Here is a 24,104-nt window from a genome sequence, read left to right as displayed (position 1 = left end):
GGTACCACGACGGACACTATCATTGGTAAGAAGAAGAGGGTTTTGAAGAGTAAGAGGTTTTTTTTTATTACTTTTATTCTCAAAGGAGATGGTTTTATATTATATATAAATATAGATTTATTTATTTATTAATTGGAGAGAGGAAAAAGATATTAGTTAAAAGGAGGTGTATTAAAGAAATTAAAAAAAAAATCATCTATTATACCTTTACAAAATCTTATCAATCCAAAAGAACTTAATTGAAAAGACGATTATGACCGTATTCATTTTAATGGCTCTCAAAAGTGTTGGTTTTATATTATATATAAAATTAATTTATAATTTTTTTTGGAAGGAGTCAAACTTACAATTTTATAATTCTATGAAGAGATTAAATTGATATTTTATCATTTTTAAAGGTCATAATTAAAGTATATATTGTTAGAGTTTAAAATGTAATTTTATCTAACTTACAAATTTATAATTTTAGAGTCACTAAACTAGTATTTCATTATTTTGTGGGCTAAAAAGCACATGTCACCTTTATCGGCACCCTCCTTTCTTATAATTTACAAAGAAAAAAAAACATGAAAATCTGTATGCTAAAACAAAGAAAGCAAGTTGATATATATATATATCAACTTGCTTTTATGATTTCAAAGTTTACTTTTAAGTTAATAATTTTATATTTTCAATAATGTTAAGATTTTGGAATACAGATATCTTAGTACCACCTCTTTCTTTAGTAACTTTACATTCTCATGGTACTATAAGATTTTCTACAATAGCACCCTAATTTTAATGAGTTTAATTCATTTTACGAGACATTTAGTTAATGGAATCTTATATTTCGGTAGTAATATAAGATTTTAAAAATGTGATTACCATATTTGGATTTTAAACATTAACATAAAGAGATAATCTCATATTTTCAATAGTGTTAATGTTTCAGGATATAAGAAGTAATCTCAATATCATATCTTCCTTAGGTAATCTTACAGTTTGACTAGAATATGGAATTTTAGATAATTTTAGTCTTTACTTTCATTATTTTAATTAACTTCATCTTTTTTTTTATATAAATAAAATATAAGTCTAATTAAAAACATTGTTTTAATGGGAGGTTTACCTTTCAAATATTGTTTTTCCAATTTGTATTAATTATTATATTTTTAAAAGGTTTAATATATAATTTGGTACTCGAATTTGACATTTTTTTTTCTAATGTGGTACATGTGTTATTTTTTTGTCTAATCTAGTACATGTATTTGACAAAAATTATATATTTCGATATCCAAAGATAACGGTGTCAGCTTTTAAGTATTTAATTCTGGTTTTAGAATTGATTTCATGAAAGTTCATAGATAATTATAAACTTTCATCGAATCCATCCTAAAACCCGAATTAAATCTCATCCATTTGTATTTAACAAATTAAATGTAAAATTAAACAAATTCACAATTTACGCTAAATTTATTCTATTAACAAATCATGAAAATATCAAACCTAATAATTTAAATTTCACCAAATCAACCGTAAAACCTAAATTAAACACTAAAAGTTAAAACCGTTATCTTTAGATACCGAATATATAACTTTTGATAAATACATATGCCAAATTAGACCAAAAAATAACATAGTATTACATTAAAAAAATGTCAAACTCGAATACCAAATTATATATTAAACCTATTTAAAATGATTATTTTAAGTTTTTTTAAGAGTAAAGTAATTGGTAACGCAATCAATTTTCATGAATTATTATAAGTATAATTTATAAATTTATTTCACACCACATATTTTCTTATTAATATATAAATTGCAATAAAAATAAAATTATCATAATTTTATAAAATTTGAAATTATAAAATTTAAAAAAACTAAACTTAAATAAAAAGAAAGATAATTTCTATAACTAAAATATTAAATTGCACATTCCATCAACTAAAATCAAATATTGCACAGATTAAATTTTTATTTTGGATTTCACATTTTAATTTAAAGGACTCTGCATTTGCAAGCCTCGATTGCTAGAATACAATGAACTAAAAAGGAAATTTCTAACTCTATACTATAAATTGGATTGTATTTTGACTTCTATACTTAAAAAAGATGGAGAAATTAGCCGTCATATGTTAGATCAATAAGTAAACTAATCATTTTGTTAAAAATTTCATCTATTTTTACTGTTAAAAACTAACCCTATGCATTAGCATGAGGCACATGTGGCACACATGTCATTGTTTGGTTATTCTGTCAATCACGCTAATTTTTAACCGTATAAAGAGATCAAATTTTTCAACAGAAGTAACCGAATTTGAGCAATATATATACATTTTCCGCCACCAGAATATGGAAATTAATGAATATTTAAATTGGAAATAGCAAATGAGGACAGATTTTCAGTGCTATGCCTTCTGCTTCTATTGCAAACAAAGAATGAAAACCAGACCGACAGTTGAACTGGTAAGACCCGAGCTAGGACGAGTAACGGCGCCGCAGGCACAGGAATAATGCAGTTGAAGCAGCCATAACATATGGAAACACAGTCCAAATTCCCTGTATGATATTTTACATTAGATATTTCTATTTACAAAAAATCAAACATTGGAGAAGCACCAAGAACCTGTTATACCACTACGGTTGCGACCGTTGCCAGGGCAAATACAGGGCGTTTCCTCATCAAAAATCCAATTCCAAGCTTGATTCCAGATAACCAAAGAGAATATAGCATTAGTTCCGAGTGATAACAAGTTAAAACTATGTTACTTAAAATCAGGTGTATCATATTCGAGATATGAATCAGACACGAGTAGTTCGATGAGCAGCCCATCATAATCATAGGTGTATACCATATAGACAAAACACTATATTTGATAAAACTCATACTCGAGTGTGAGTGGCGTATATAGATTTGTGTTTGATATGGATATATTTAAATTTTCCGAGTTTTTTCACGAATTTAGAGGATGGGTCATATTCCCATACGTCAGGATCGTGTTAGACGCTATAGGAAAACTAAAAGTGAATATGAAAAATCGGAGCAACATAAAATCGAAATCCAAATACCATAATACATGGGCAAAATAACACTAATGCCAACAGAAAATGACTGACCTGAATTGGAAGAGTGACCAAACCACCACAACAAACTCCAGCAAAGAAGAATTCAGGAGATATTCCCTTCATTAGATGCAGCATTGTAATCATTAGTTGTAAAAAACAATTTTATAGGCTGGATACGGATGTTATTTGGACTCGAATGTGAGTGTTGGATACGGAGAGTTCTTAGAAGGTCATATACCATATTCATATAACATAAGTATCATACACGAATACTTCAACAACGAAAACAAAGTCCGAGAAATATAGGTTTAGATCATTCTATCTTCAATTAAATGTCATGTCAAACAACAATGTAAACTTCATTACTAAGGCACCAATATTCTATGACATTCCGACTCTTCATATTCTTTTAAGCATTTGTATGGTTGTATTCAACCATGAGTATGCAAATATAATCTTCCAAAGACTCCAAATAAATAAAATCTTAGAATAAAATTAAATATACTTGTGCCAGGCACAAGTATACTCACACTCAATTCCGAGTACATAGTCAACACTATCGTGTAGAGAAATATAGAAGTATTTACTAACCAGAGACCCTGCGAGGAAAGCTGTGGGATTTCTTACTCCGAGTGAAAATCGCTCTACTGCAGATCAAAAAACAGGACCACTAGAAAACGTAAATTTTAATTCCACAAACATGTACATTAAAACCTCAAACATAATTCAAGAAATTTGTCTAATATGATTAAAAATATTCTAAAATGTTAAAAATATATATGTTCGATACGGGTATATCCAGATTTTCTTAAAGCTTCTTTATGTATTTTAAGTATCTTTAAAGAGACTATCTCTGTATGACTATATCCATAGCCGGATATATGTCAGACATGAATATCATACTTCCGAATATGCAAAACAAAAAGAGCAGAGTAAAGAAGCTCTTGTAACTCACTGAAGCCTATGAGATTGCCATATTTTTGAACAGCGCGTCTGATTTGCAAAACCTTCTCTTCACCGATTCCTAACTGTAGTCATCATCAACATTGAGAAAAGATATACATGATTATTGTGCAAATGCAGGAAAAGTACATGCTCGGAATAGAATGTACTTTTATCCATAAAAGTAAAACGAACTAGGATAATGGATATCTAAAGGTTAATATTTGCTTCTGCTGTAAAGAGTAACTATATTCAAGTCAGCAACAAAAATGAATGGAACATCCGCAAATATCTAAATACACACTACCTACGACATCTCTAATAAGTATGTGCATTTGTGAATAGAAATCCTGAACCCTAAAAGAACAAAACAAACCTTTGAACAAACATCATCAGATGCTCCACTTTCTCTAAACAGCTTTCCAAGGTAAAATGGTATCATATCACTGATGCAAACTCCCCTAAATTTTCAAGTTGCGTTTAAGCAACGAAGAAAGAAAATCGTTTAGGAATAACAGACAACCAAAAAGGAATAAAAAACATGAGCATACAATGCAAAATGAATTGGTTATAGATGGAAGGGTAACTTTAATATAAGATGTCAAAAGACCCAAATATTTCACAATTTAACAACATGAAAATCTCTATGCTTTGGGATACTTGAACTTCAATTTCCTAGAGATTTTGATTCAAGACAAGCCTAGTTGATCATATTAACAGTCAACACTCAAAGAATGTATTCTTATCTAAGTTGATAATCACATTCTATGTTACGCAGACTCGAGTACGTGTCTGAAACAGTTTAAGATTTTTTTCAAGTATTTCCATGTATTTGGAGGATTCCTATTGGTCATAGCCCCGTACCAATCAGCTGGAAAAAAGTTTTATATTTCAAGAGAAAATGAAAAGCCTGTGCAACATAGTTACAAAACACAACTAAAATAAATAATAAGATAAGGCAATCACTAACCAGTATACCCAAAGAACTGTGGATATTATGTATGGGGCATTTCTTGAGAGAGACTCAACAAAGGAATGCCATGTTCCATCCAATGATAGTAACCGTGCCAAAGTTATGCCAACCTAAATTTATCCAAAACAGATATATATGTTAAAATTCAAAAGAGAGTGCTTAGTTAAAGTAAAAAACCTAATAAAAGGAAACTATGTTATTTTAATTAGTTGTAAGTGTCAAATACATTTATAATTAGATTTTCTATGTTTGTCTATGTATTTAGAAGATCCATGATGGTCATATTCCCATATCCATGTATTGGATACGAGTGTCACACACAAATGTTTCAAGAAAAATGAAGAATCTGAACAACATAGCAAGCAAAAAAAGAGGTAGCAAAAATTTTGAGTTAGTGAAACATTAAGTACCAATGCAAAGGACAGACCCAAATATTTAAAGCCTCTTCACTAATGAAAAGTCCACAACCAGCAGCCATAAGCAACCAGAAGTATATCCATCTGAAACATGGCAAGTAGGTAAAAGGTACTTTAGAGCCATTTTAGTAAATGAAATACATATGTGGGAAGCATAGGCACAGCCTCAGCTCTTCATTTGTATTCATATCCAACAAATTTTCAGATATAAATATGAGAATATGATGCTTCAAAGACCCTCTAAATATCTGTTATTGACAGGCCTCTCAAAGCTATGTTACCCGGACTCAAAGTTGAGGGTGGGATAAGGGTTTTTCTCTTTGAAGTTTTTTCATATACTTTGAAGTATCATACTATGATACCTGTATACCGGACACAAATACTTCAAGCAAAGTAAAAAGTCGGAGTAACATAGATAAAAACTATAAAAGAGATGGAACTGCAGTTTATTGTAAATTCAAGCACAGAAGGCATACCCTGGTGCATATTCAGGAAGCATAAATCTATAACCAAAAGCTTTGAAAGTGAAACCAACAGTGGTATCCATAGTTGAAGAGGGTGAAACTTCAGCCAGGCGTTGAACTCCAAGCAATGATCCAAAACTAGCTCCTTTTATGCCAAATGATATGACAGTAAGAGCTGCTGCCACGCCTAATGCGATGGCTAATTTTGCCAGAAAAGAACTTCTTCTCCCTGAGACAATATTATATGATACAAAATCATTAGCTTGTCAAAAATTATATACAAAAATGTTTTAAACATGATAATTACACTAGAAAATACAAGAATTGTCATGTTTACCTGCAGTATTGCGATTTTGATTTTCAGGCAACTCGTCATCATCAGTTCTATCTCCTTTATCTAGCTTACCCATTGGCTCTACATTACCAATGTTTTCATCATCTTCATGTTGAAAACTTCTAATCCTGTTTTTTAACAATATGAATTGACAAAGATCCATGGATTATTTAGATAAAGTGTAACATTTAACTTTCACTAGACACAGTTTCTAGGTAAACAAGTCTAATCCAACCTAATCCAGCAAGTTCGAACAGTATCTCGAGTCGATCCAAGCTTCGAGACTCAATTCCAGGTTGAGCTCAAACCAAATTTGGAATTGAACTTGAGCTCAACTAGGCTTTGATTACTCTCTAATAACCATACCATAACAAAGGCTAAAAAACCGAAACTGATAAAAGCAAACAAAGGAATGGAAGTTACCTAAAAGAAGAGTGCCTTGTAAAGAAGTGGAAAGGTTTTAATTGTTTGGGTCGAGAAATGTGAGAGAAAACAGTTTGGGTTTGGATATGGGGGCGTGGTGAAGGGTGGAATGAAGAGAGAAGTGGTATTGAAGGGTGTAAGGAGTAGGCAAAGGAGAAAACCACCATGGTTGACATTGTTGGGAAGCTTGGAAACTGGATTGTTATGTTTTGGGTAGGAAAATGCAAGGTCTCATAAAAGGGAAGGGCGGGGGTGAATTTGGCTTAGTTTGATTGGTGCGGGGCGTACTGGAATAAACAATGGGATATACTGTTCTTTTTTTTTTTTTTTTTCTTTCTGATTTTTGTTACACAAATTGGGAGTGACGTCGAGATTTCCCTGCACAGGATTTTAAGAGGGGCAGTAATGAATCTCAAGATTAAGCTGTTCCTAATTCTATACTATTTTATAATTTACAATTTTTTTATTTTTTTAATTATAAATTTATTTAGTCACAAATCATTCAACTATAACATTGTGACTAAATTCTTTCTAATTAAATACAATTATAAAAATTACTTAATTAGTGCTCATTCAATAACATTATCGTAAGTGTAATAGTTTTATAAGATATCTTTAATCTTTTTTAGATAAATTCGTTCTCTCAATTTGATTTTATTTTATCTTATAGCAACCATTATATCTAATTCATCAAAAATTAATTACTATCACATAGTAATCAAGTTAATAACCATAAAGATAAACGACTCGTGATTATATTTAGCTTTATTTATTATGTAATGTAGGTGAAAGAATGTTTTACTTATTAGTTAGGCTATAAATTTCACCATTGTGAATGATGTTACATATTGCAAGAGTTCTATACCCAATGCACCAGCTTTCGGTTCCTTATATATATGAACTCAAGTTTTTACTTACATCAAAGTATATGAGTCACATATACATAGTCTATCATCCATTTAGGATTAAGACATGTCACACTATAAATGTCACACATAAATAAATCCATAGACGAATTTAAGATTTATTCTACCTAGGTCTTGTCCGATGTACTGTTAATCCAGTCAATCACATCTATGTCTCTATCATTTAAGAGTCATTCACTCTAATGTTCAAGACAAAAAATCTCCCCAATTGAATTTGATAGACAACATATTAGTCTTTCAATTGGTTTGCTCATTTTCGATTTGACTAATGATAATAGGACATGTTTAGATTCAACTACTAATACAAGTTGCCTTTTCGTATTACAATCTGACCACATAATATCACTTAATATTAGTTAAACGTTAGATAATCATCGAGTCAATATCTTATGTAATTACTGTCAATACCATCCCTACCAAGAATCAGTAAGTACATCTTATTTCCAATGTTTAGATCCCTAATTTTTGTACTATTTTTATCCGACGCTAATACTATATTTGATTAAACAATTTTTTACGGTTCTTGCCAAATTTTTTGCAAATCTTGCTCAAATTTTGATATCAATTGTTAATTGTATATATTTGTCGTTGAAGTACCTGATTTAGGGGAATCAGATCAAATTTGATTGTGAGGAATGTCGATTGGACCCCCAACGAAAGGTGTGTATTCTTTATCAAATGAATTAGGGAAAATCGTGTGTAGGTTTAAGGCCACACAGGCGTGTAGACCACACAACCCCCTATGGCCATGTGCCATGCAAACCCTAGTCTAGTTCGTGAACGATACAGCCATGGATCTTCCACATGGCTGTGTCTCTCCTATAGGTTAATTTTTACATTTGTCACACGGTCTGCCGACACGGCTATGTAACCCCTCTACACGGTCTGCCCACACGACTGTGTAAGCCCTTTACATGGTCTAACCACACGGCTGTGTACCTTTATTTTATAGTTTTATCAGAATTTTAAGAATTGCTTAATTTAGTCATTGTATAGTCCCAAACTATTGGTTGGAGTTTTATTTCACTCAATTAAGTCCATGATATTTTGAATACATTGAAATTTGTGATTTAATGACATAATTGTTACTATGATAATATGGGATGTGTGAATGATTGCTTATCTATCGTCACAGTAATTCTAATAATTTGATATTGTCATTATTGCTTCTACTCCACTAAGTGCATGTTACACATGTTAAGAAATGTGTCCATATTGTAGTAAAGATGTAATTGTTTTTTATGTGCTTGAATAATGAATAAATAAATTTCACATTTCACTGTTATGTTTTTTGTATTTTTGTCTTTTATATTTTGCATGCATAGCGAAATTGTGACAAACAAATATTAACTTATTGATTGTTTAAGTTCAAACTGATTATAAGTGGCATTGTAAGAATGTTTATATTGCGAGAAAGACAATTTACTTCAATAGATAATCATGAGTCCATAATCTCATAAATGAATCAAAGTAAGCATTTGATTCAAATATTAAGAATGATTATTATATTGTCTACAATTCCAATTGAGGAGATGGTTAGTCTTAGCTATCCAAGCAGTTGTGTAACATCTCGAAATAGGGCCTAAATGGAATAGTGGTTGCGAAAGCACAAATCTGAGATAGAAAAGTTTATTTCGATTAATTTTTTTTATGATTTACCGAGTGATTAGATGCATGTGTTAGAGTATTGATAAGAAATTTTATAGATTGCATGTTTAATTTGCCTATTAGGGCTTATTTGCGAAGTTCTTTAATGTACCGATTTAGGGCCTAAACGAACGATGGTTTTAGAACCACGAATTCGAAGTCAAAAAATTTATTTCGATTAAGTTTTAAGGTTTATTTATTGATTAAAATATTGTGTAAAAATATCGTTAAAAAATTTTACTGATAAAGTGTTTAATTGGACTTTTAGGACTAAATTGCAAAAGTTGCAAAATATGTGTTCTAATTCATAAGTACTTGATTGAAATGGGATTTTAAAGAGGAGGTCCTTAAATGGAATTATACCATTATATTTTGTTTGGAAAAAAATGGGCATGAATAGGACAAAATTTTAAAGAAATACCTTAAGGGCATTTTAGTTATTTGATAATTAAAAGAAATAAAAAGGGAAAATAAAGCCAAAATTGACTCATCTTTTTCATGGAGGCCAAAATTAGCATGGGGGAAGCCATGGCTAGGGTTTTCAAGCTTTCCAAGCTCAATAGTAAGTCCGTTCTAGCCCCGTTTTTCAAGTTCTTTATGTTTTTGGAATCCCGGTAACTTGATTAAGCTTATTCTAGCAATAATTTAAGCTAGGGTTCATATTTGGAAAAATACCCATAAGTGAAATGTGTTTATTTTGATGTTTTACGGTAGAATATGAAGGCTGAAATTATGTTAAACAACTTTTGCTAAGCGGTTTTAAGCAAAAATGAGTAAAACGGCTAAAAATTATTATTGTTCATAACTATGTGTTAGAGTGAGAATTTGATGTTGCTATAGAAGGGAAAAATGATCAGCATGTCATAAAACATAAGAATAAGGGATGAAGTTTAATTCCCGAGCCTAAGGGCAAAAGTGTAAATATGCAAAAGTTTAGGGGTAAAATTGTAATTTTTCCAAAGTTTTAATTAAGGACTGTTTTGAATATTAAATTAATTAAATAAGTAAAATAGGATGTTTTATATCCCGAAAAATGAGATTTGAACCTAGAATGGGAGAAAAATCAAAAATTGGGAAAGTTGGTAAAATGACCGTTTTAGTATCGAGGTAAGTTCATATGTATAATAAGCATTAATTTATGCATGTTTCAATGTAAAATTAATATATTTACTATGATTGCCGAGGTGTTGAAAGTAAGTATAATTATGATGATTTAAATGTTCAATATTATTTCGACATGGAAATGAGAAAGTATGTAAGTTTGTATGTAAATAATATATTATCTTTATTACGTTTTTATATTTCAACATATTTTATGTATTGTAGATGATTTTTGAATCATAATTGACTATTGGAAGAATGGAATAAAGTATTAGAAAGTGAGATACTTCCCGTTTGAACCTTCGGAATCGAAAGATACAGATGGTATGTAGCTAGGTCACATGTGTAATACGGGATGTATACCATGTGTACAAGAGAGCTACGAGACATTATGAGGTAGCTAGGTCACATGGGTGATATACAAGAGAGCTACGAGATAGATGTAGCTAGGTTGCATGTGTGGTTCTAGGTGAAGGACACTATGTAAACAAGAGAGCTACGAGATAAAGTGGCTAGGTCACATGGGTGATACTATGTGTACACCATGTGTACAACAGAGCCAAAATTATGTGTATAATCGAGCTAGGTCACATCAGTGGTGCTAAGTGAAGGCCACTATGTGTACAAGAGAACTTCAATTTTAAAGGTGGACTGTGTGCGATAGCATCGCGTATCTGTTATTATTCCAAAGTGTTCAATTGGGAAATTGATTAAATGAAATTGTGTATGACTTTGTGAAGATAAGTGTAAGTATATACGTATGTAACTTATGAGTAATATGCTTGATATGTGATTGGAAATTGGAAAGATTGTTATGGGTAAGTGATGAATACAATTGAAGTGTGAAAGATCAGAATTGACAATAAAACTGTTCTGGATAGTTGCAGTGACGAGAATCTAAAAATTTACCAAAAATAGTATAAATTGAATTAGAGACTGAATGAGATATCAAATTAAATTTTAATGAGTCTATTTTCATATAACAGAAACAGAAAAAGCAAATGAATTCTATATTCTGAGATATTTAAGTTTCTATGAGATTGGTTCAGAATGACTACGTGATCCCCTGTTCTGACTTTGAAAAATCATTAAAAATTTTACAAAAATAATTATGGGATATAATTTATATGTTTGAAATACTTAATGAGTCTAGTTTCAAATAAAATAAACGATAACATCATATGAGTTCTGTACAAAGAGAAAATTTATTTGTAGTGAAGAGTGGTCAGGGAAGTTGAGCAGTGAAACAGGGGTAACTTCAATGAATAAACTGTACTAATTGGCTAGACCAAAAATTATGAAAATTTTATGATAAGAATATATGTGAATCTAGTTTCAAGGAAAATTAACGATTTATAATTTGGAGTTTTGTAGCTCCAGAAATAAATAAATTAGCTGCTGGTACTCTGCTAGACAGCTTATTTTGAACCTGTTTATAATTGTAATAGTGAAAGTATGTGTGTTTGTGATGGTAATGTTCCGGGAACATATTGTGACTTTGTTTAATGTATGATAATGTATTTTTTATTAATATTTACATATTTACTTACTAAGCTTTAATGCTTACTCCCTTCCTTTCCTTTTTCCTATAGTGTCGCAGATGTTAGCTCGAGTTGGAGGTCGCCGGAGGTTAAATCACACTATCAAACTATTGATCGATATATAAAGGTTTTAAAGTATTTTTAAGTCTTTGGCATGTATGGGGACTTGTTTAATTATTATTAAGTTGCTAGGAGTTGGCCTAAAATACTGACCTATGTTATTTAAAGGTCTCTATTGTATAAAGTCATTTAATGTAGATAGTCTTGAATATGTTTGAAAAGTTTAAAATTGATGAAATTTTATGTCTCGGTTTTAAATGAGTACAAGTACTCAAGTCCAGTAATACCTCGTACCCTGTTCTGGCGTCGGATACGGGTAAGGGGTGTTACAAGTTGACTCCACAGGTAAAGACATTCATGGTATGATTTACCTAAAACCTAAGTTAGTCACTGACCATACTTATGTAATTCATATGCTTTGATATAAGTGGAGGCTTATGCTTTAAAGATGATTAAGTCGATAGCCGGTATGTTGGGTACATGACTTGTGTATGTCATGACTTTACTAGCAACAATGGAATTTATAACTCAATTAAAGAGTTAACGATATCCTCTCATTAGCATTGCGTGGATTGATAAATATGAAATGTAGCGACAGGTTGCTCGTTCTCAAATGAGCAATTTATCACAGTGATCATATTAAGAAGATATAATGGTGACAATGAGATAAAATATGATTGTATTGAGTGAACGGATTTAACTCAGAGGAATCAATGATATCATATGAGGGTAACACACACATGACTAGGTTATTGGACAAAACAGTTGGATGAATTGCTTTTGTAAATAGTATACAATAAGGAGTTTTCAATCATGATACTTCTTGTGGTTTGACTCCATGATTAAGTAATTACGAATTATCGAAACGATGCTTTTAGACATAATTGCAATTACTAGAGCCTAATTGTATATGTTTGATTGGTCCCTCCGCTAACTCGACTAAAGTTTGATCGAATTGCATTTGAACAGAAGAAAAATCTACGACTTTGAAAATAATTTAATTGAGTCAATTTATTCGATGTGGAATTAAATTGGGCAGTTGAAAGAATTATTCAACTAGAAAATTTGATTAAAGAATTTTCTTGAAAAATTAAATTGGAAAATCTAAGAGATTTTTAGAAGATTAATTTTGATCAATTAAAATTCAATTAATCAAATTAATTAAAATTAATATGATTATTTTGGAAACTAATTTTTCAAGCCAAATAATTGGCCTAGTGGGTAATTAAACTTGAAAATTGGATCTAAAATCGTAAATTAGGTCAAAAAGCCCAAAAAAGAGCCCAAAATTATATATTAAGCATGATTATTGCTACCGTAATAATCTATTATAAGCACAACAATTGCTACTATATCGACTTGTTATAAGCATGATATTTCTACCATGTTGATATGTTATAAGCATGTTATGTTGCATTGCATGGGGTGAGATGATATGAACGTAGGAAGTAGTTGACAATTTATCTACCCGACTAGTGGTTCATCCATAATGTATTTTAGTCGGCAGTTTATCTATACGACTGATGGTTCATCCACAATATATTGGCAAAATTTATCTGCATTGATGGATGGTTCATCCGCCAACATTTTTATCTTTAGCAGTTTATCTGCAACGATTAAATAAGTTCATTTAATTAGTTGACCTCCTTATGTTACACGAATCGGATTGGTTCAAGAGGGTCAAAAGAGTCCCATTTAATTAGTTGACCTTCATGAAATGTTTTGTATACATTCGTCGCGAGCTTAAATCCGCACACTTGACACAACTTACTTGTATCAACATAATTAATTAGGTATATTATATTATTTTGGTTGATTCATTGGATTAAAATGTTAGTGAAAATTAAGATTTTCTTAAACACATTTTATAAGAATGAAATTAAAAAAAAAAGTTATAAATAAACATTTTGAGAGTAAAAGTTAACCACGAAAATAAAAAGAAATATACACAAAAAAAAAAAATTCAATCCACTAATGTTAGCAACTTTGAATGTGAAACTGTTGTTTCATTGTATGTTATAACATCGTTTGAAACAATTTTTTTGGGAAAATCAAAGTTATTTACAGATGAAGCATTTTCGAAATTAAACTTATAGTATAGTTTGTGATAATTTGGATTAAAATTTCAATGCTTTCTATTTGATTTTCAGCAAGACCTTTCAAAGCTTAGTATATTATTATTATTAGTGAAGCTTTAAATTTTATGAAAGAGATTAGGGTTGACAAGTGTTCTATATGAATATAGTTAAATATTAAAAAATATATAATAATTTTTAAGTTTAATTATAAAAAAATACATTGTCAGTGTATCAAATACTAACCTTTTATCATATACTTATATAATATTTTTCAATATGGATAAGATGAAATCCGAGTCAATCATCAAATTTTATTTTATTTTAGCGGTAATTTTTGGCCCATTAATTTAGCAATTAGATTCATTTTGGCACCTATACTCTTTTATCCACTTTGTCACTTGAACTTAACAATTAGGTCCATTTTATCCCATTAACTTGAAAAATATAAGTTTGATGATGTGGCACTTTGAGATTGTATCGTATCATCACTTGAAAATTGAAAAAAAATTATATGATTTTTTGGGTGATGACATGATAATTGGTATAATCTCATAGTGTTACATTTAGTATTTTAATAATTAGATTGATGATTGAATCGATTAGACTACTGGTTCCTGATTCAATCAATTCGACTGTTAGATCGAGAATAATTAAAAATAATAATAATTCATAAAAAAAACTAGAATAATTTATCGGTGCAACCTGTTAAATAGCTAATTTTTGTTTCGAATTTCAAATTTTACTAAATTTGAGCAAATTTCGATCTAATTAGTTCAACCCTTTGTTTGGATCGTTAAATCCATAGATTCTTAATCTGATTGACTGATTTGGTTAGGTTCCAATAACAATGGTTACATCATCAAATCTTGATGAAATCTAAGTTTAGAGACAAAAAGGATTTTATTGCCAAGTTCAAATAATAAAGTAGATTAAAATATAGATATCAAAATAAACCTAATTATGAAGTTGTAAGCTATAAATTATAGGTTTAATGATAAATTTAGCCACTAAGGTTTACATATTTTGTCAAAATGGTCCTAATTGTATTTTTGAGTCTTTTTGGCCATAAACTTTTGTTTTTTTTCAAACTAATTTTTAACAGATTTAATGAAATTATCGTTAAAAATTTACCAAACATGTAAGATTTAAACTTTTAAAAAAATTAAAAAATTAAATTTATTCATTAAATCTATTAAAAACAATTTGAAAAAATTAAAATTAATTATTAAAAAAACTCAAAAATATAATTAAAATCAATTTAACAAAATATGCAAACATTAGTGCATTCTAATGTCGGCATTTATCACTCCTAAAAAATGCAGATATCGTAAATGCCAAACAAAGAAAAAAGGTCGAAATTTCCCAGTACCTCACTCACGATTTTCTAACCCATCATCAACCGTGCAATTTCCCAACTAATCAATCTTAACCGTCCATTCCCTTCCCACTGAAAAGGCCAAAATAAAATCCAATTTAACAGATTCAACGACTTTTCCAATTTTCCAAAACCCGGAATCCAAATCTTTATCAAATATAGTTAAATTCCAATTTTAAATTCCCCAGATTCAAGCGAGTATACGATTCTATAAAACTCGCTCAATATAGTACCCACGTCATCAACAAGCAGGTTATACTTTTAACAATTTGCCTCATTGTCACTACGCGAGGACCCTGCGCGTATGAGTTAAGAAACTGGGGCTCCACTTAGTGGTTTACAATTGTATATATAGCGTAAAATCAACGCTTTCGCTCTCTATTTCAGAGCTCCTTTCGGTCCTATTCGCTACGTACACGAGAAACCGAAGGGGAAGGAGAAAGAGAGCGGCACTGCAAAAAAAAAATGTCTGCAACGGGAAACGTCGGCGGCGGAGGACCAGAGGAGGATAAGAAGCCGGCCGATCAAGCTAATCACATTAATCTCAAAGTCAAGGGCCAGGTTTTTACTTTTTACGTCATTTAGATCATCTCTGTTGTTTTTCTTTTCGATTTTTTTTCTTCTTTTCATTTATTTGTTTTTTGATCTCGTTTTTGTAGGATGGAAACGAAGTGTTTTTCAGGATTAAGAGAAGCACTCAAATGAGGAAACTGATGAACGCATATTGCGATAGGCAATCGGTGGATCTGAACTCCATTGCTTTCTTGTTTGACGGGCGGAGGCTCCGTGGAGAGCAGACTCCCGATGAGGTAAATTTCCTTACGTGTTCTCGATGTTCCGAAATGATATACAAGTTTATGCGTAAGTTTATAAACTGCTAAATTCTTCAAGTGCCTTGATGATCCATCCTATAAATTTATGCATAATCATAATTTTCTACGACTAGCATATCGCACTTTTATGAATTAATGATTGAATTGCTTTGGTTTTGTTCGGATTTTTTTGTTCTTTATTAGCTGGAGATGGAGGATGGAGATGAAATCGATGCGATGTTGCACCAGACCGGAGGAGCGGAATAAAGCAGTAGGTATTATATATATGATATTGTTTCTTCTATATATGTAAATGAAAGATTTAGAGAACATTTGGAACAGTGGGTTTCTTTGATTTATAGCTACAGTAGTGGTGAATTTCCTTGCTATTAAGCATGGATAATTTAATGAACTGTCCTTTTGTTTTTTCTTTACTAAATGAAAATGATTGTATCCAATATTATGCTTCAAATATTTTTTTTCTTTGCTTAGAATTTCATCGTCTTTTGACAATTCGTTGGAAAAGCTCTTCGATAACGAGACGAAATGAGAAGATATAGCGTGGACGAAGTTATTTTCCTGTTTTTCGTTGACTGTTTGTTTTTAATCTCCATGCGCACAGCACAGCTCCTCCAAATTCATGATTATAAATTTAGAATATTTGTTTAAAAAAAAAAAGAAAGAAGATAATTATTTTAGTTAGGTTTGATTTTATTTAAAAACGCTTAATTTGATTTAAAAAAAGTTCAATTATATAAATAATTACTCAATATTGAAATTTAATATTTTTATCTTATTCGTTAAATCACTATTAATTACTCATTAGGTCACTTTTTCAAAATTTAAAATTATAAAAGTTTAAAATCAAAATTATTTAGAAAACTATTTTTCGATAAAAAACATTACATTTTATAAAAGTACATATTAAATTACAAATAAATTATAATTTTTTAATAAAATATTCTTTAAAAAAATACCAGTAAACAATTCTTAAATCAAATTCAAACTTTCTTTTTGTTTTATTTTATAAATAACATTTTATTTTATTATACGATTGACCTTGTTTTTTTATCTTGGTCATCACCTTTGGTCACAATCCTTGGTTCCAACAACCTTTAATTTTAACTCCATAATTTCTACATCCTCCATCACTGTACTATTGAATTAGAAATCGGCTTTGGAGCTACTAGCATAGCCTTTGGGTCTTTAGTTCCCCATCATCACCTGTTTATCTCTAATCATGCTTGTTTTAAACCATAATAAACTCATTTTAGACAACAATCTAAAAGTATCAATTCTTTTCTTTTTTAATTTCATACTGTAGTTTTTTATCCAACCTAAACATGGAAGTCATTAATTTTGAAAAAAAAGCCAAATTCGCCTAAGTTTTCTTCATGTTTTTCCTTGAATTGTTTTATTTATAAAATTATTATTTTAATAAATGAATGTTAGAAAATGAGAAAATTAAATATTTTTATAATTATATATATATTGAAAATTGAACTTTTAGATCATCATTTTTAAGTTTTTACTTTTGAATTTTTAAGAATCTAGATTGAATTGGCATGATGTGTAAAGTTTAGAGTTAAATTTATTTAATTTTTAGAATTAATATCGAATTGATAAAATCTATAAATATTGGTGGTTAAATTTATTATTATACCAATGAAAAATGGCTAGGTTAACACTTCCTTAATAATTCAATGGATAAATGACCAAAATATTAAATTTGAATAACGTTAATAACTAAAATAAAAAATTTTAAACACGAATAACCAAAACAAACACATATAATTAAATAATTGTTTATATAGTTTACTCTTAAAAAAAAAGCCACATGCCTATTAATGATTGGGTAATTTGAGTTCGCTTAATACTTTTCCTTTTTAGATTATGTACTATAGCTAATTTATCACTTTAGTTCATGTATTATTTTTTTATCAGTTTGCCCTCTATATCTTTATTCTATAATTTTCGTTATTCTCACTCAAATTTTTGTTTAAAAAATTAAACCAATCAATAACATCACGTGTTAAGAAAAAAAAAACTTCAAAAATTACTTTATTTAAAAAAAATAACAGAACGAAAAAAATCATTAAAAATCTAAGAAATCTCAAATTATATTTTTCAGACTCGAGATAAAAAAATTTACCTAAGGCCGGTTCATTTAAAAAATAGGTCTTATTTTTTGTCAAAGCTCATTTTTAGCCTTGTATTTTTGTTTAAACTCACTTACTTTTTGAGCGAGTCTTCGGATCGTGTCAGATGACCCGGACCATGAAGAAGTCAGAAGATTGCAATTTCTTAAAAGGAGAAATAAACCGGGCTTTTCTTACAGGCCGATTTAAACTTAATAAGCCCTGAAGGGTTTTTCAAAAGCCTGGTCTACCACTTCCATAAAAAACGCAAAAAGGGATTTTAGTCTTCCAGTCTGAAAATCCCGTAACAAGCTCTTGATATTTGCACGACTCAGTCAGTAATAAGAAGCTTATAATTCATCTATGGCAGCCGACGGTAACAAGAGAAAGAGGCCCAACATATTGGTGACGGGCACGCCTGGAACTGGCAAGACGACGACCTCTTCTGCTTTGGCGGAGGCCACCAATCTGCGCCACATCAATATTGGTGATTTGGTCAAAGAGAAGAACTTGCACGACGGCTGGGACGATGATCTCCAGTGCCACGTTATCAATGAAGACCTCGTAATTCGACCTCTTCCCTTATGCTCTAATTTCATATTTCTTGATTTTTTTTAAAAAAATTATTGAGGTTATTAATTTAGGGTTTATGGATATTAGTGATTTTAATAAACAAGTAGTTTTTGGGTATAATATTTAATTTAAGCAATAAACAGTGTTTAAACTTGGAAATCTTACGCCTTGTTTGATTGTGATTCTATTCGTAAATTGGTTTGGTATGCATGAATTTGATATTCTGGGTTTTGCGCATGCATTGTAGTAAGAAATGAGAAAGCAAATTTCTCAATAGCAAACGGAGTGCTAAATACTTAATTTACAGGATTTTGATTGTATATCTCATTACCTGGATTTGTGCAAATTTTGGATAATGATGGATACGCTCTGTGTTTTTTCATACATTTGGAGGATCATTTTCTCGTACTCATGTCCAGAATATGAGTTGGACTCTAATACCTTGGGGAAAAGTAAGAGTTTGGATGATATGGGTATAGGCTGTAGGGATATGACACTTCAAATACGTGGAAAAATTTTAAAAGAAATGAATACATACCCATGCTAAATGTACATCTGTATTCAATATTTATATCCAATTCTGTGCATCATAGTTCACTTTCTTTTCTTGTTTCAATTTTGGGTATGTTCTATTGTTTTTGGTTACTATTTTCTAGTATTTTGGCTTGTAGTTTGTTGCATTTGATTTAGATGTATCGGATTTTGAAGGTGTGTGATGAGCTTGAGGATGTGATGGAAGAAGGTGGAAACATTGTAGATTATCATGGTTGTGATTTCTTTCCCGAAAGATGGTTTGATCTTGTTGTAGTACTTCAAACTGACAACACCGTGTTGTATGATCGGTTGAGTAAAAGGTATCAATTTTCAGTCCATAATACTCTTTCCTGTTCGTTTCTACGTTGTTCCAACTCATCATTTTTCTTTAAGTATTCATGTCAGATGCGTTTTTGGACACATGTTGGAGACTTATCCATATTCAACATTCATACGATGCCAATGTTCTGTCTATACGATCATTTTCTTTTTATTCCCCGAGTCTTCATTTTTCTTGAAATATGTCTAACACTGTTTCGCCATATCTTTGGATGTGGGTATAGGGATATATTCCTCCAAGAACCCTCTTAAGTACATGGAAAAACTAAAACACACACACACACAAAAACTGAGCATACCCGTGTACATTTACCTAATTCAGACACACAGTTATGTGGTTTTGTTTTCTCATCAATTCTTTTTCTCTGTCAGAGGTTATGAAGGTGCTAAGCTTTCAAACAACATAGAGTGTGAAATCTTCCAAGTACTGCTAGAGGAAGCAAAAGAAAGTTACTCGGAAGATATTGTAAAAGCTTTGAAGAGTAATAATATCGACGACATCACAAGAAATGTTTCAAGTTTAACTGATTGGATCAGGAGTTGGCCCCCAACATCTTGAACGCTTGCTATTTTCCGCAATCTACCCTCTGCATATGATTTGTTTCACCATGCAAAAGAAGCTCTGGTGAGTGCCTTAATTAAGTATGTCTCTATCAAGTACCGGTTTAAATCTCTATTGCTTTTAAAGTTTAGCTCGAACACGAAATCAGTTAATTGTGGTAGTTTCGGTTATTTTCGTGGGCTAATCTCCAGGTCTGGGTTCGAGTTATGTGAGATTGTTATCTTTAATTTTAGTATTTTTGTTGATGATGTTTGTAACTGATAGTTCAAGGATGTATTGTGATCAGTGAAGAGACAATTGTTATGTAGGTTTTTCTTTTTCCCCTTTTAAAATATCTTTGCCCCTATTGTTTGATAGAGATATACCTGATTAAGGCACTCATAAGAGCTGGCTTGACAACGAATTGGTTGAAAAGGGATCCATTCAGTAGACAAATATGTAAAGCAAAAGATTCTAAAAGGTCATAAACGAGAGTTTCAAACATCACTTATTATGTAAACATTAAGAAAGATGGAAGTACAACAGATTCATGGATTTTGATGTGGGTGTCTCAAGCATCATCGTCTTATGTTCTATATCTAAATCCACGACGCAATATGACCTTCCTATGACTGAACTTTAAGGCAAAATAAGGAGCACATAAAACAAAAAAAAGAAAAACCTGAAAATTGATGGATACGGTAAACTAGATTATTTCCTCATCCTCGGCACTATACCTCATCTGGCAGGTTTCTTTCTCCACTCGGTACGGCCTCTGTTTATTTCCAGCCCGTCACAAGACACTCTCAACAGATGCAAAAACTTGGGGCAGTCTGCATCTTCTCTTGCAGCTGTAGACCCATTTGTCCCATTGTGCTCTGAAACCGTTTCGGTACCATCTATTGGTTCCAGACTGGTAAGCGAATCAACCACGTCATCCTGTAGGCATTCCCGCCTATAATCTAACGTGATACTTTGCAATTCATGTGTGTCAATGATCTCTTGAGGCATGCTCTGCCGAAGCGATATGCATAAATGACATTAGCTTCCAAAATCAACTGGAACAGTTAAAACCAATACGGAATGAAAGAATTTTCAGGTGCCCTTTCCACTGACCTCCAGAACCCATCCGATGTAGGTAACGTAATTGACATGATGGTTCATGTCCAGATCAGCTCGTCTTGGCTGCATCAAGGGTTTTAATGAGTATACAAACTGTTGAAATAAACAGACCAATTTGATCTCCAAGCCCTTTTCTTTTTAAAATTAGGTTAGATAAATCAGATGATCTTACTGTAAGCCGAAGCCGCGAATACTGAGCGGGATCTTCTAATTTGATAATTTTCTTCAAACTTCTGTTGTTCTTTTCAGGAAATGCTAACCTGTAACAGCCAAAAGAAGATCAATTAAATAAGAAACAACGCATCCCTTAAAACAAATTGCATAAATGACATGATTATGCTCTGAAAATTATTTGGGTGAGGAAAAGCTCCTGAAGATTATAGCTTTTCAGGGCATTCCATTGAAGTTTATAGCTTTTAATCCTTGGGTGAGGAAAAGCTCCGACCTCGGTTCTCGTGGACAGAAGATTAGATGTTCTTCTCGGACATCATCACTAACTTTCTGCAGCCGTCTCGTGTCCTGGTTCATCATCACCCACTTGCTGCAACCATACCACATGAGATTAGCTTTCGAAATAAACCTAATCTTAACAAATATTCAAAGTTAAAACTAGAAAAGATACAGCAGAAATGAAGAAATTCAACAGCATTCATATAGAAACAATAAATCGAAATGGAAATATGTCAGGAAAGAGCAACAGGCTCTGCAAAATGTTCACAGGACAGAATCTAAACAATCAGCAAATAATTTCTAATTTTCATGTAAATTTTCAATCTGAACTAAAGTTTAGAAAATTATCAATGCCCTTGGGTCTTTTCATGTTATGAATCCTATAATATGCATGGTGAAGGAAAGAGAACGAATAAAGAGACACACCCTGTAGCTCTTCCTATAAGTTCACCAGTTGCGGCATCCTTTAGGATCCAGTCCCTTCTGGTTCCAATTCTTCCCTCACTTTGGCACCATGTTTCAATTTCAACCACGTCACTCCTACACCACAGAATCAAACACCAAACTTTTCAAACATATACAAGAAATTGAAACCAGATATCAATGTCATTAAATGAAGGATAAAAAACCTACCAAGCAGGGTATTTGTATATTTCTATATGCATACGTGCGGTCACCCATATGAGATGCATTTTTCTCATGGTGGGAGTTGTAGCAAACCCGTCTGTCGAAAATCCAAGGCTTTGAGCATGGTTAGATCCAACCTCCTGCATTGCATGAAATCCCAAAAGATTAAACAAACAAAAGTAAAAAAATGAAACTTCATTCCATGATTTCATCTATAGTCGCTAAAACTTAGTATAACAAAATCAAACAAGCAATCTGACCAAGCCATATCAAAGCTGAATGGATCGGTTTTATATAAAAACTAGAATTACATACACTTGCTAAGCAAGTGAAAAGAAAATATGTAAAAAATAAATTAATTACCCCTGCACCCCCCCCCCCCCCCAAGGGATTCGCCCCTGCATTTTAACTTGTGAGAACTACACAACTGAAGAGTATTATATATAGTATGCATTTGAGTAATTTTAAAAGTTATAACTGTTTCATTTTGAACTTCAACATTCAATTTTAGCTTGTATTTAATCAATTTCTGTAGAAAATTCACACTAGTTAATTTACAAAGAAAGACCACACTTCCAAATTACAGAGAGAAAGCTTCAATACACCCAAAATCAAACAGTATTAAAAAAAAAAACCCAGAAATCTATGAAGTTTCATAACAATTTCCAATCAATAAATACACAGACAGCTAAAAGATGATCTCAAAATTCCCTTTTTGGGGGCGCTCTAACACTCCGGATTCAACTTTGAAAAACAATTCAAAATGAATTCAAACAAATAAATTCAACACGAAATCGAAACCCAAATTTCGAAACAAAAGAAGAGAAGACCTGCAAGAGATTAGCTAGCGTTTCAATAGTGGCGGTTTTGTTGATTCCAACTTCATAACACCTCACTATATACTTTTCGTTATAAGACAACCCATCTTCCGCCAAGCTACCCAAGCGGAGCAGGTCGGCCAAACTCCCCGACCCAGATTTAACGACCTCGGCAACTTCTTTTTGCTGGCTTGACAGCACGGCTTGAACCGGCGTCAACTTGAGTCTACTCAGCGGGGAACAAGAGACAGAGACCGGGCTCCGCCGCCGAAATGCGAAAGGACTGGGTGAACCGGGGAATCGACATTGAACCGATGCCTGAAGTTGGTCCGTCACACTGCAAGAGCAAAGCTTCAACATCTTTCTATGAAATCTTCTTCCTCTGCAAGAAGCTTTAGTTCTCTTCAGTAGTTTTTATTATTTTAGTTATTTCCATTTATTTATTGTCGATGCGACCGAGGTCGTGCGGTGGGTCGTTGGTGGAAACGTAATTGCCATGTTTTACGATATTGCCATTCCCCCAGCACCAAAATCTATGTGACGTAATTATTCAAACAATAATTAACTTTATTGACACACTACAATTTATATATAAATTCTAATTTTGTGTAAATTTATAAATAAAATTTGGATTTTATATGACACTGATGTAACACTCTTTTTATGTTTATAAATTATATATATAATTAATTATATTTATTTTATGTATAAACAAATTAATATATTTATTTTTAAAATGCTAAAGTTTCAAATATACATTTTAATCGTTATTAAAATTTTATGTATATAATTACACTAAATCAAAATTGATACACCAATTTAAAA

General features: G+C 31.4%; 4 protein-coding genes and 1 long non-coding RNA gene across 5 annotated transcripts; 3 read left to right on the top strand and 2 right to left on the bottom strand.

The window, feature by feature from the left end:
* Positions 1-2,138: 2,138 nt before the first annotated feature.
* On the bottom strand, positions 2,139-6,998 carry LOC108468182 (uncharacterized). The gene is made up of 11 exons (XM_017769062.2): positions 6,598-6,998; positions 6,178-6,302; positions 5,853-6,069; positions 5,388-5,460; positions 4,958-5,070; positions 4,364-4,448; positions 4,001-4,073; positions 3,637-3,692; positions 3,097-3,162; positions 2,615-2,680; positions 2,139-2,538 (listed from the first exon to the last, which is right to left on the bottom strand). Exons 1-11 carry the CDS (start codon positions 6,771-6,773, stop codon positions 2,458-2,460), a joined length of 1,131 nt encoding a protein of 376 aa, XP_017624551.1. The 5' UTR covers positions 6,774-6,998; the 3' UTR covers positions 2,139-2,457.
* Positions 6,999-9,624: 2,626 nt separating this feature from the next.
* LOC128296293 (uncharacterized) lies at positions 9,625-12,110 on the top strand. The gene is made up of 2 exons (XR_008286852.1): positions 9,625-9,732; positions 11,864-12,110. It is a non-coding gene; the product is annotated as an uncharacterized LOC128296293 (long non-coding RNA).
* Positions 12,111-15,686: 3,576 nt separating this feature from the next.
* Positions 15,687-16,595, top strand: LOC108468863 (small ubiquitin-related modifier 1-like). The gene is made up of 3 exons (XM_017769723.2): positions 15,687-15,886; positions 15,985-16,134; positions 16,342-16,595. Exons 1-3 carry the CDS (start codon positions 15,791-15,793, stop codon positions 16,402-16,404), a joined length of 309 nt encoding a protein of 102 aa, XP_017625212.1. The 5' UTR covers positions 15,687-15,790; the 3' UTR covers positions 16,405-16,595.
* A 1,904-nt stretch (positions 16,596-18,499) lies between these two features.
* LOC108469850 (adenylate kinase isoenzyme 6 homolog) lies at positions 18,500-20,615 on the top strand. The gene is made up of 3 exons (XM_017770913.2): positions 18,500-18,839; positions 19,557-19,702; positions 20,094-20,615. Exons 1-3 carry the CDS (start codon positions 18,639-18,641, stop codon positions 20,278-20,280), a joined length of 534 nt encoding a protein of 177 aa, XP_017626402.1. The 5' UTR covers positions 18,500-18,638; the 3' UTR covers positions 20,281-20,615.
* Positions 20,616-20,757: 142 nt separating this feature from the next.
* Positions 20,758-23,716, bottom strand: LOC108469849 (oleoyl-acyl carrier protein thioesterase 1, chloroplastic). Its single transcript, XM_017770912.2, has 7 exons — positions 23,292-23,716; positions 22,468-22,601; positions 22,261-22,374; positions 21,830-21,925; positions 21,557-21,644; positions 21,379-21,447; positions 20,758-21,276 (listed from the first exon to the last, which is right to left on the bottom strand). The coding sequence occupies exons 1-7, from the start codon at positions 23,637-23,639 to the stop codon at positions 21,001-21,003; spliced, it is 1,125 nt and encodes a 374-aa protein (XP_017626401.1). The 5' UTR covers positions 23,640-23,716; the 3' UTR covers positions 20,758-21,000.
* Positions 23,717-24,104: the final 388 nt, after the last annotated feature.

This window comes from Gossypium arboreum, chromosome 8 (assembly GCF_025698485.1).
Source record: "Gossypium arboreum isolate Shixiya-1 chromosome 8, ASM2569848v2, whole genome shotgun sequence".
NCBI lineage: Eukaryota > Viridiplantae > Streptophyta > Magnoliopsida > Malvales > Malvaceae > Gossypium > Gossypium arboreum.
The sequence above is the reverse complement of the archived record's forward strand: the minus strand, read 5'-3'. Positions and strand labels throughout refer to the sequence as shown.

Coding starts and splice junctions, on each gene's coding strand:
- LOC108468182 (XM_017769062.2), bottom strand. CDS start 6,773: ATGTCAACCATGGTGGTTTTCTCCTTTGCCTACTCCTTACACCCTTCA. Junction 6,303..6,597: donor ACAAGGCACTCTTCTTTTAG/GTAACTTCCATT, acceptor GTTAAAAAACAG/GATTAGAAGTTTTCAACATG. Junction 6,070..6,177: donor TCAAAATCGCAATACTGCAG/GTAAACATGACA, acceptor ATATTGTCTCAG/GGAGAAGAAGTTCTTTTCTG.
- LOC108468863 (XM_017769723.2), top strand. CDS start 15,791: ATGTCTGCAACGGGAAACGTCGGCGGCGGAGGACCAGAGGAGGATAAG. Junction 15,887..15,984: donor ATCTCAAAGTCAAGGGCCAG/GTTTTTACTTTT, acceptor TCGTTTTTGTAG/GATGGAAACGAAGTGTTTTT. Junction 16,135..16,341: donor GAGAGCAGACTCCCGATGAG/GTAAATTTCCTT, acceptor GTTCTTTATTAG/CTGGAGATGGAGGATGGAGA.
- LOC108469849 (XM_017770912.2), bottom strand. CDS start 23,639: ATGTTGAAGCTTTGCTCTTGCAGTGTGACGGACCAACTTCAGGCATCG. Junction 21,926..22,260: donor CTTATAGGAAGAGCTACAGG/GTGTGTCTCTTT, acceptor GTATGGTTGCAG/CAAGTGGGTGATGATGAACC. Junction 21,277..21,378: donor ACATCGGATGGGTTCTGGAG/GTCAGTGGAAAG, acceptor TCGCTTCGGCAG/AGCATGCCTCAAGAGATCAT.
- LOC108469850 (XM_017770913.2), top strand. CDS start 18,639: ATGGCAGCCGACGGTAACAAGAGAAAGAGGCCCAACATATTGGTGACG. Junction 18,840..19,556: donor ACGTTATCAATGAAGACCTC/GTAATTCGACCT, acceptor CGGATTTTGAAG/GTGTGTGATGAGCTTGAGGA. Junction 19,703..20,093: donor TATGATCGGTTGAGTAAAAG/GTATCAATTTTC, acceptor TTTCTCTGTCAG/AGGTTATGAAGGTGCTAAGC.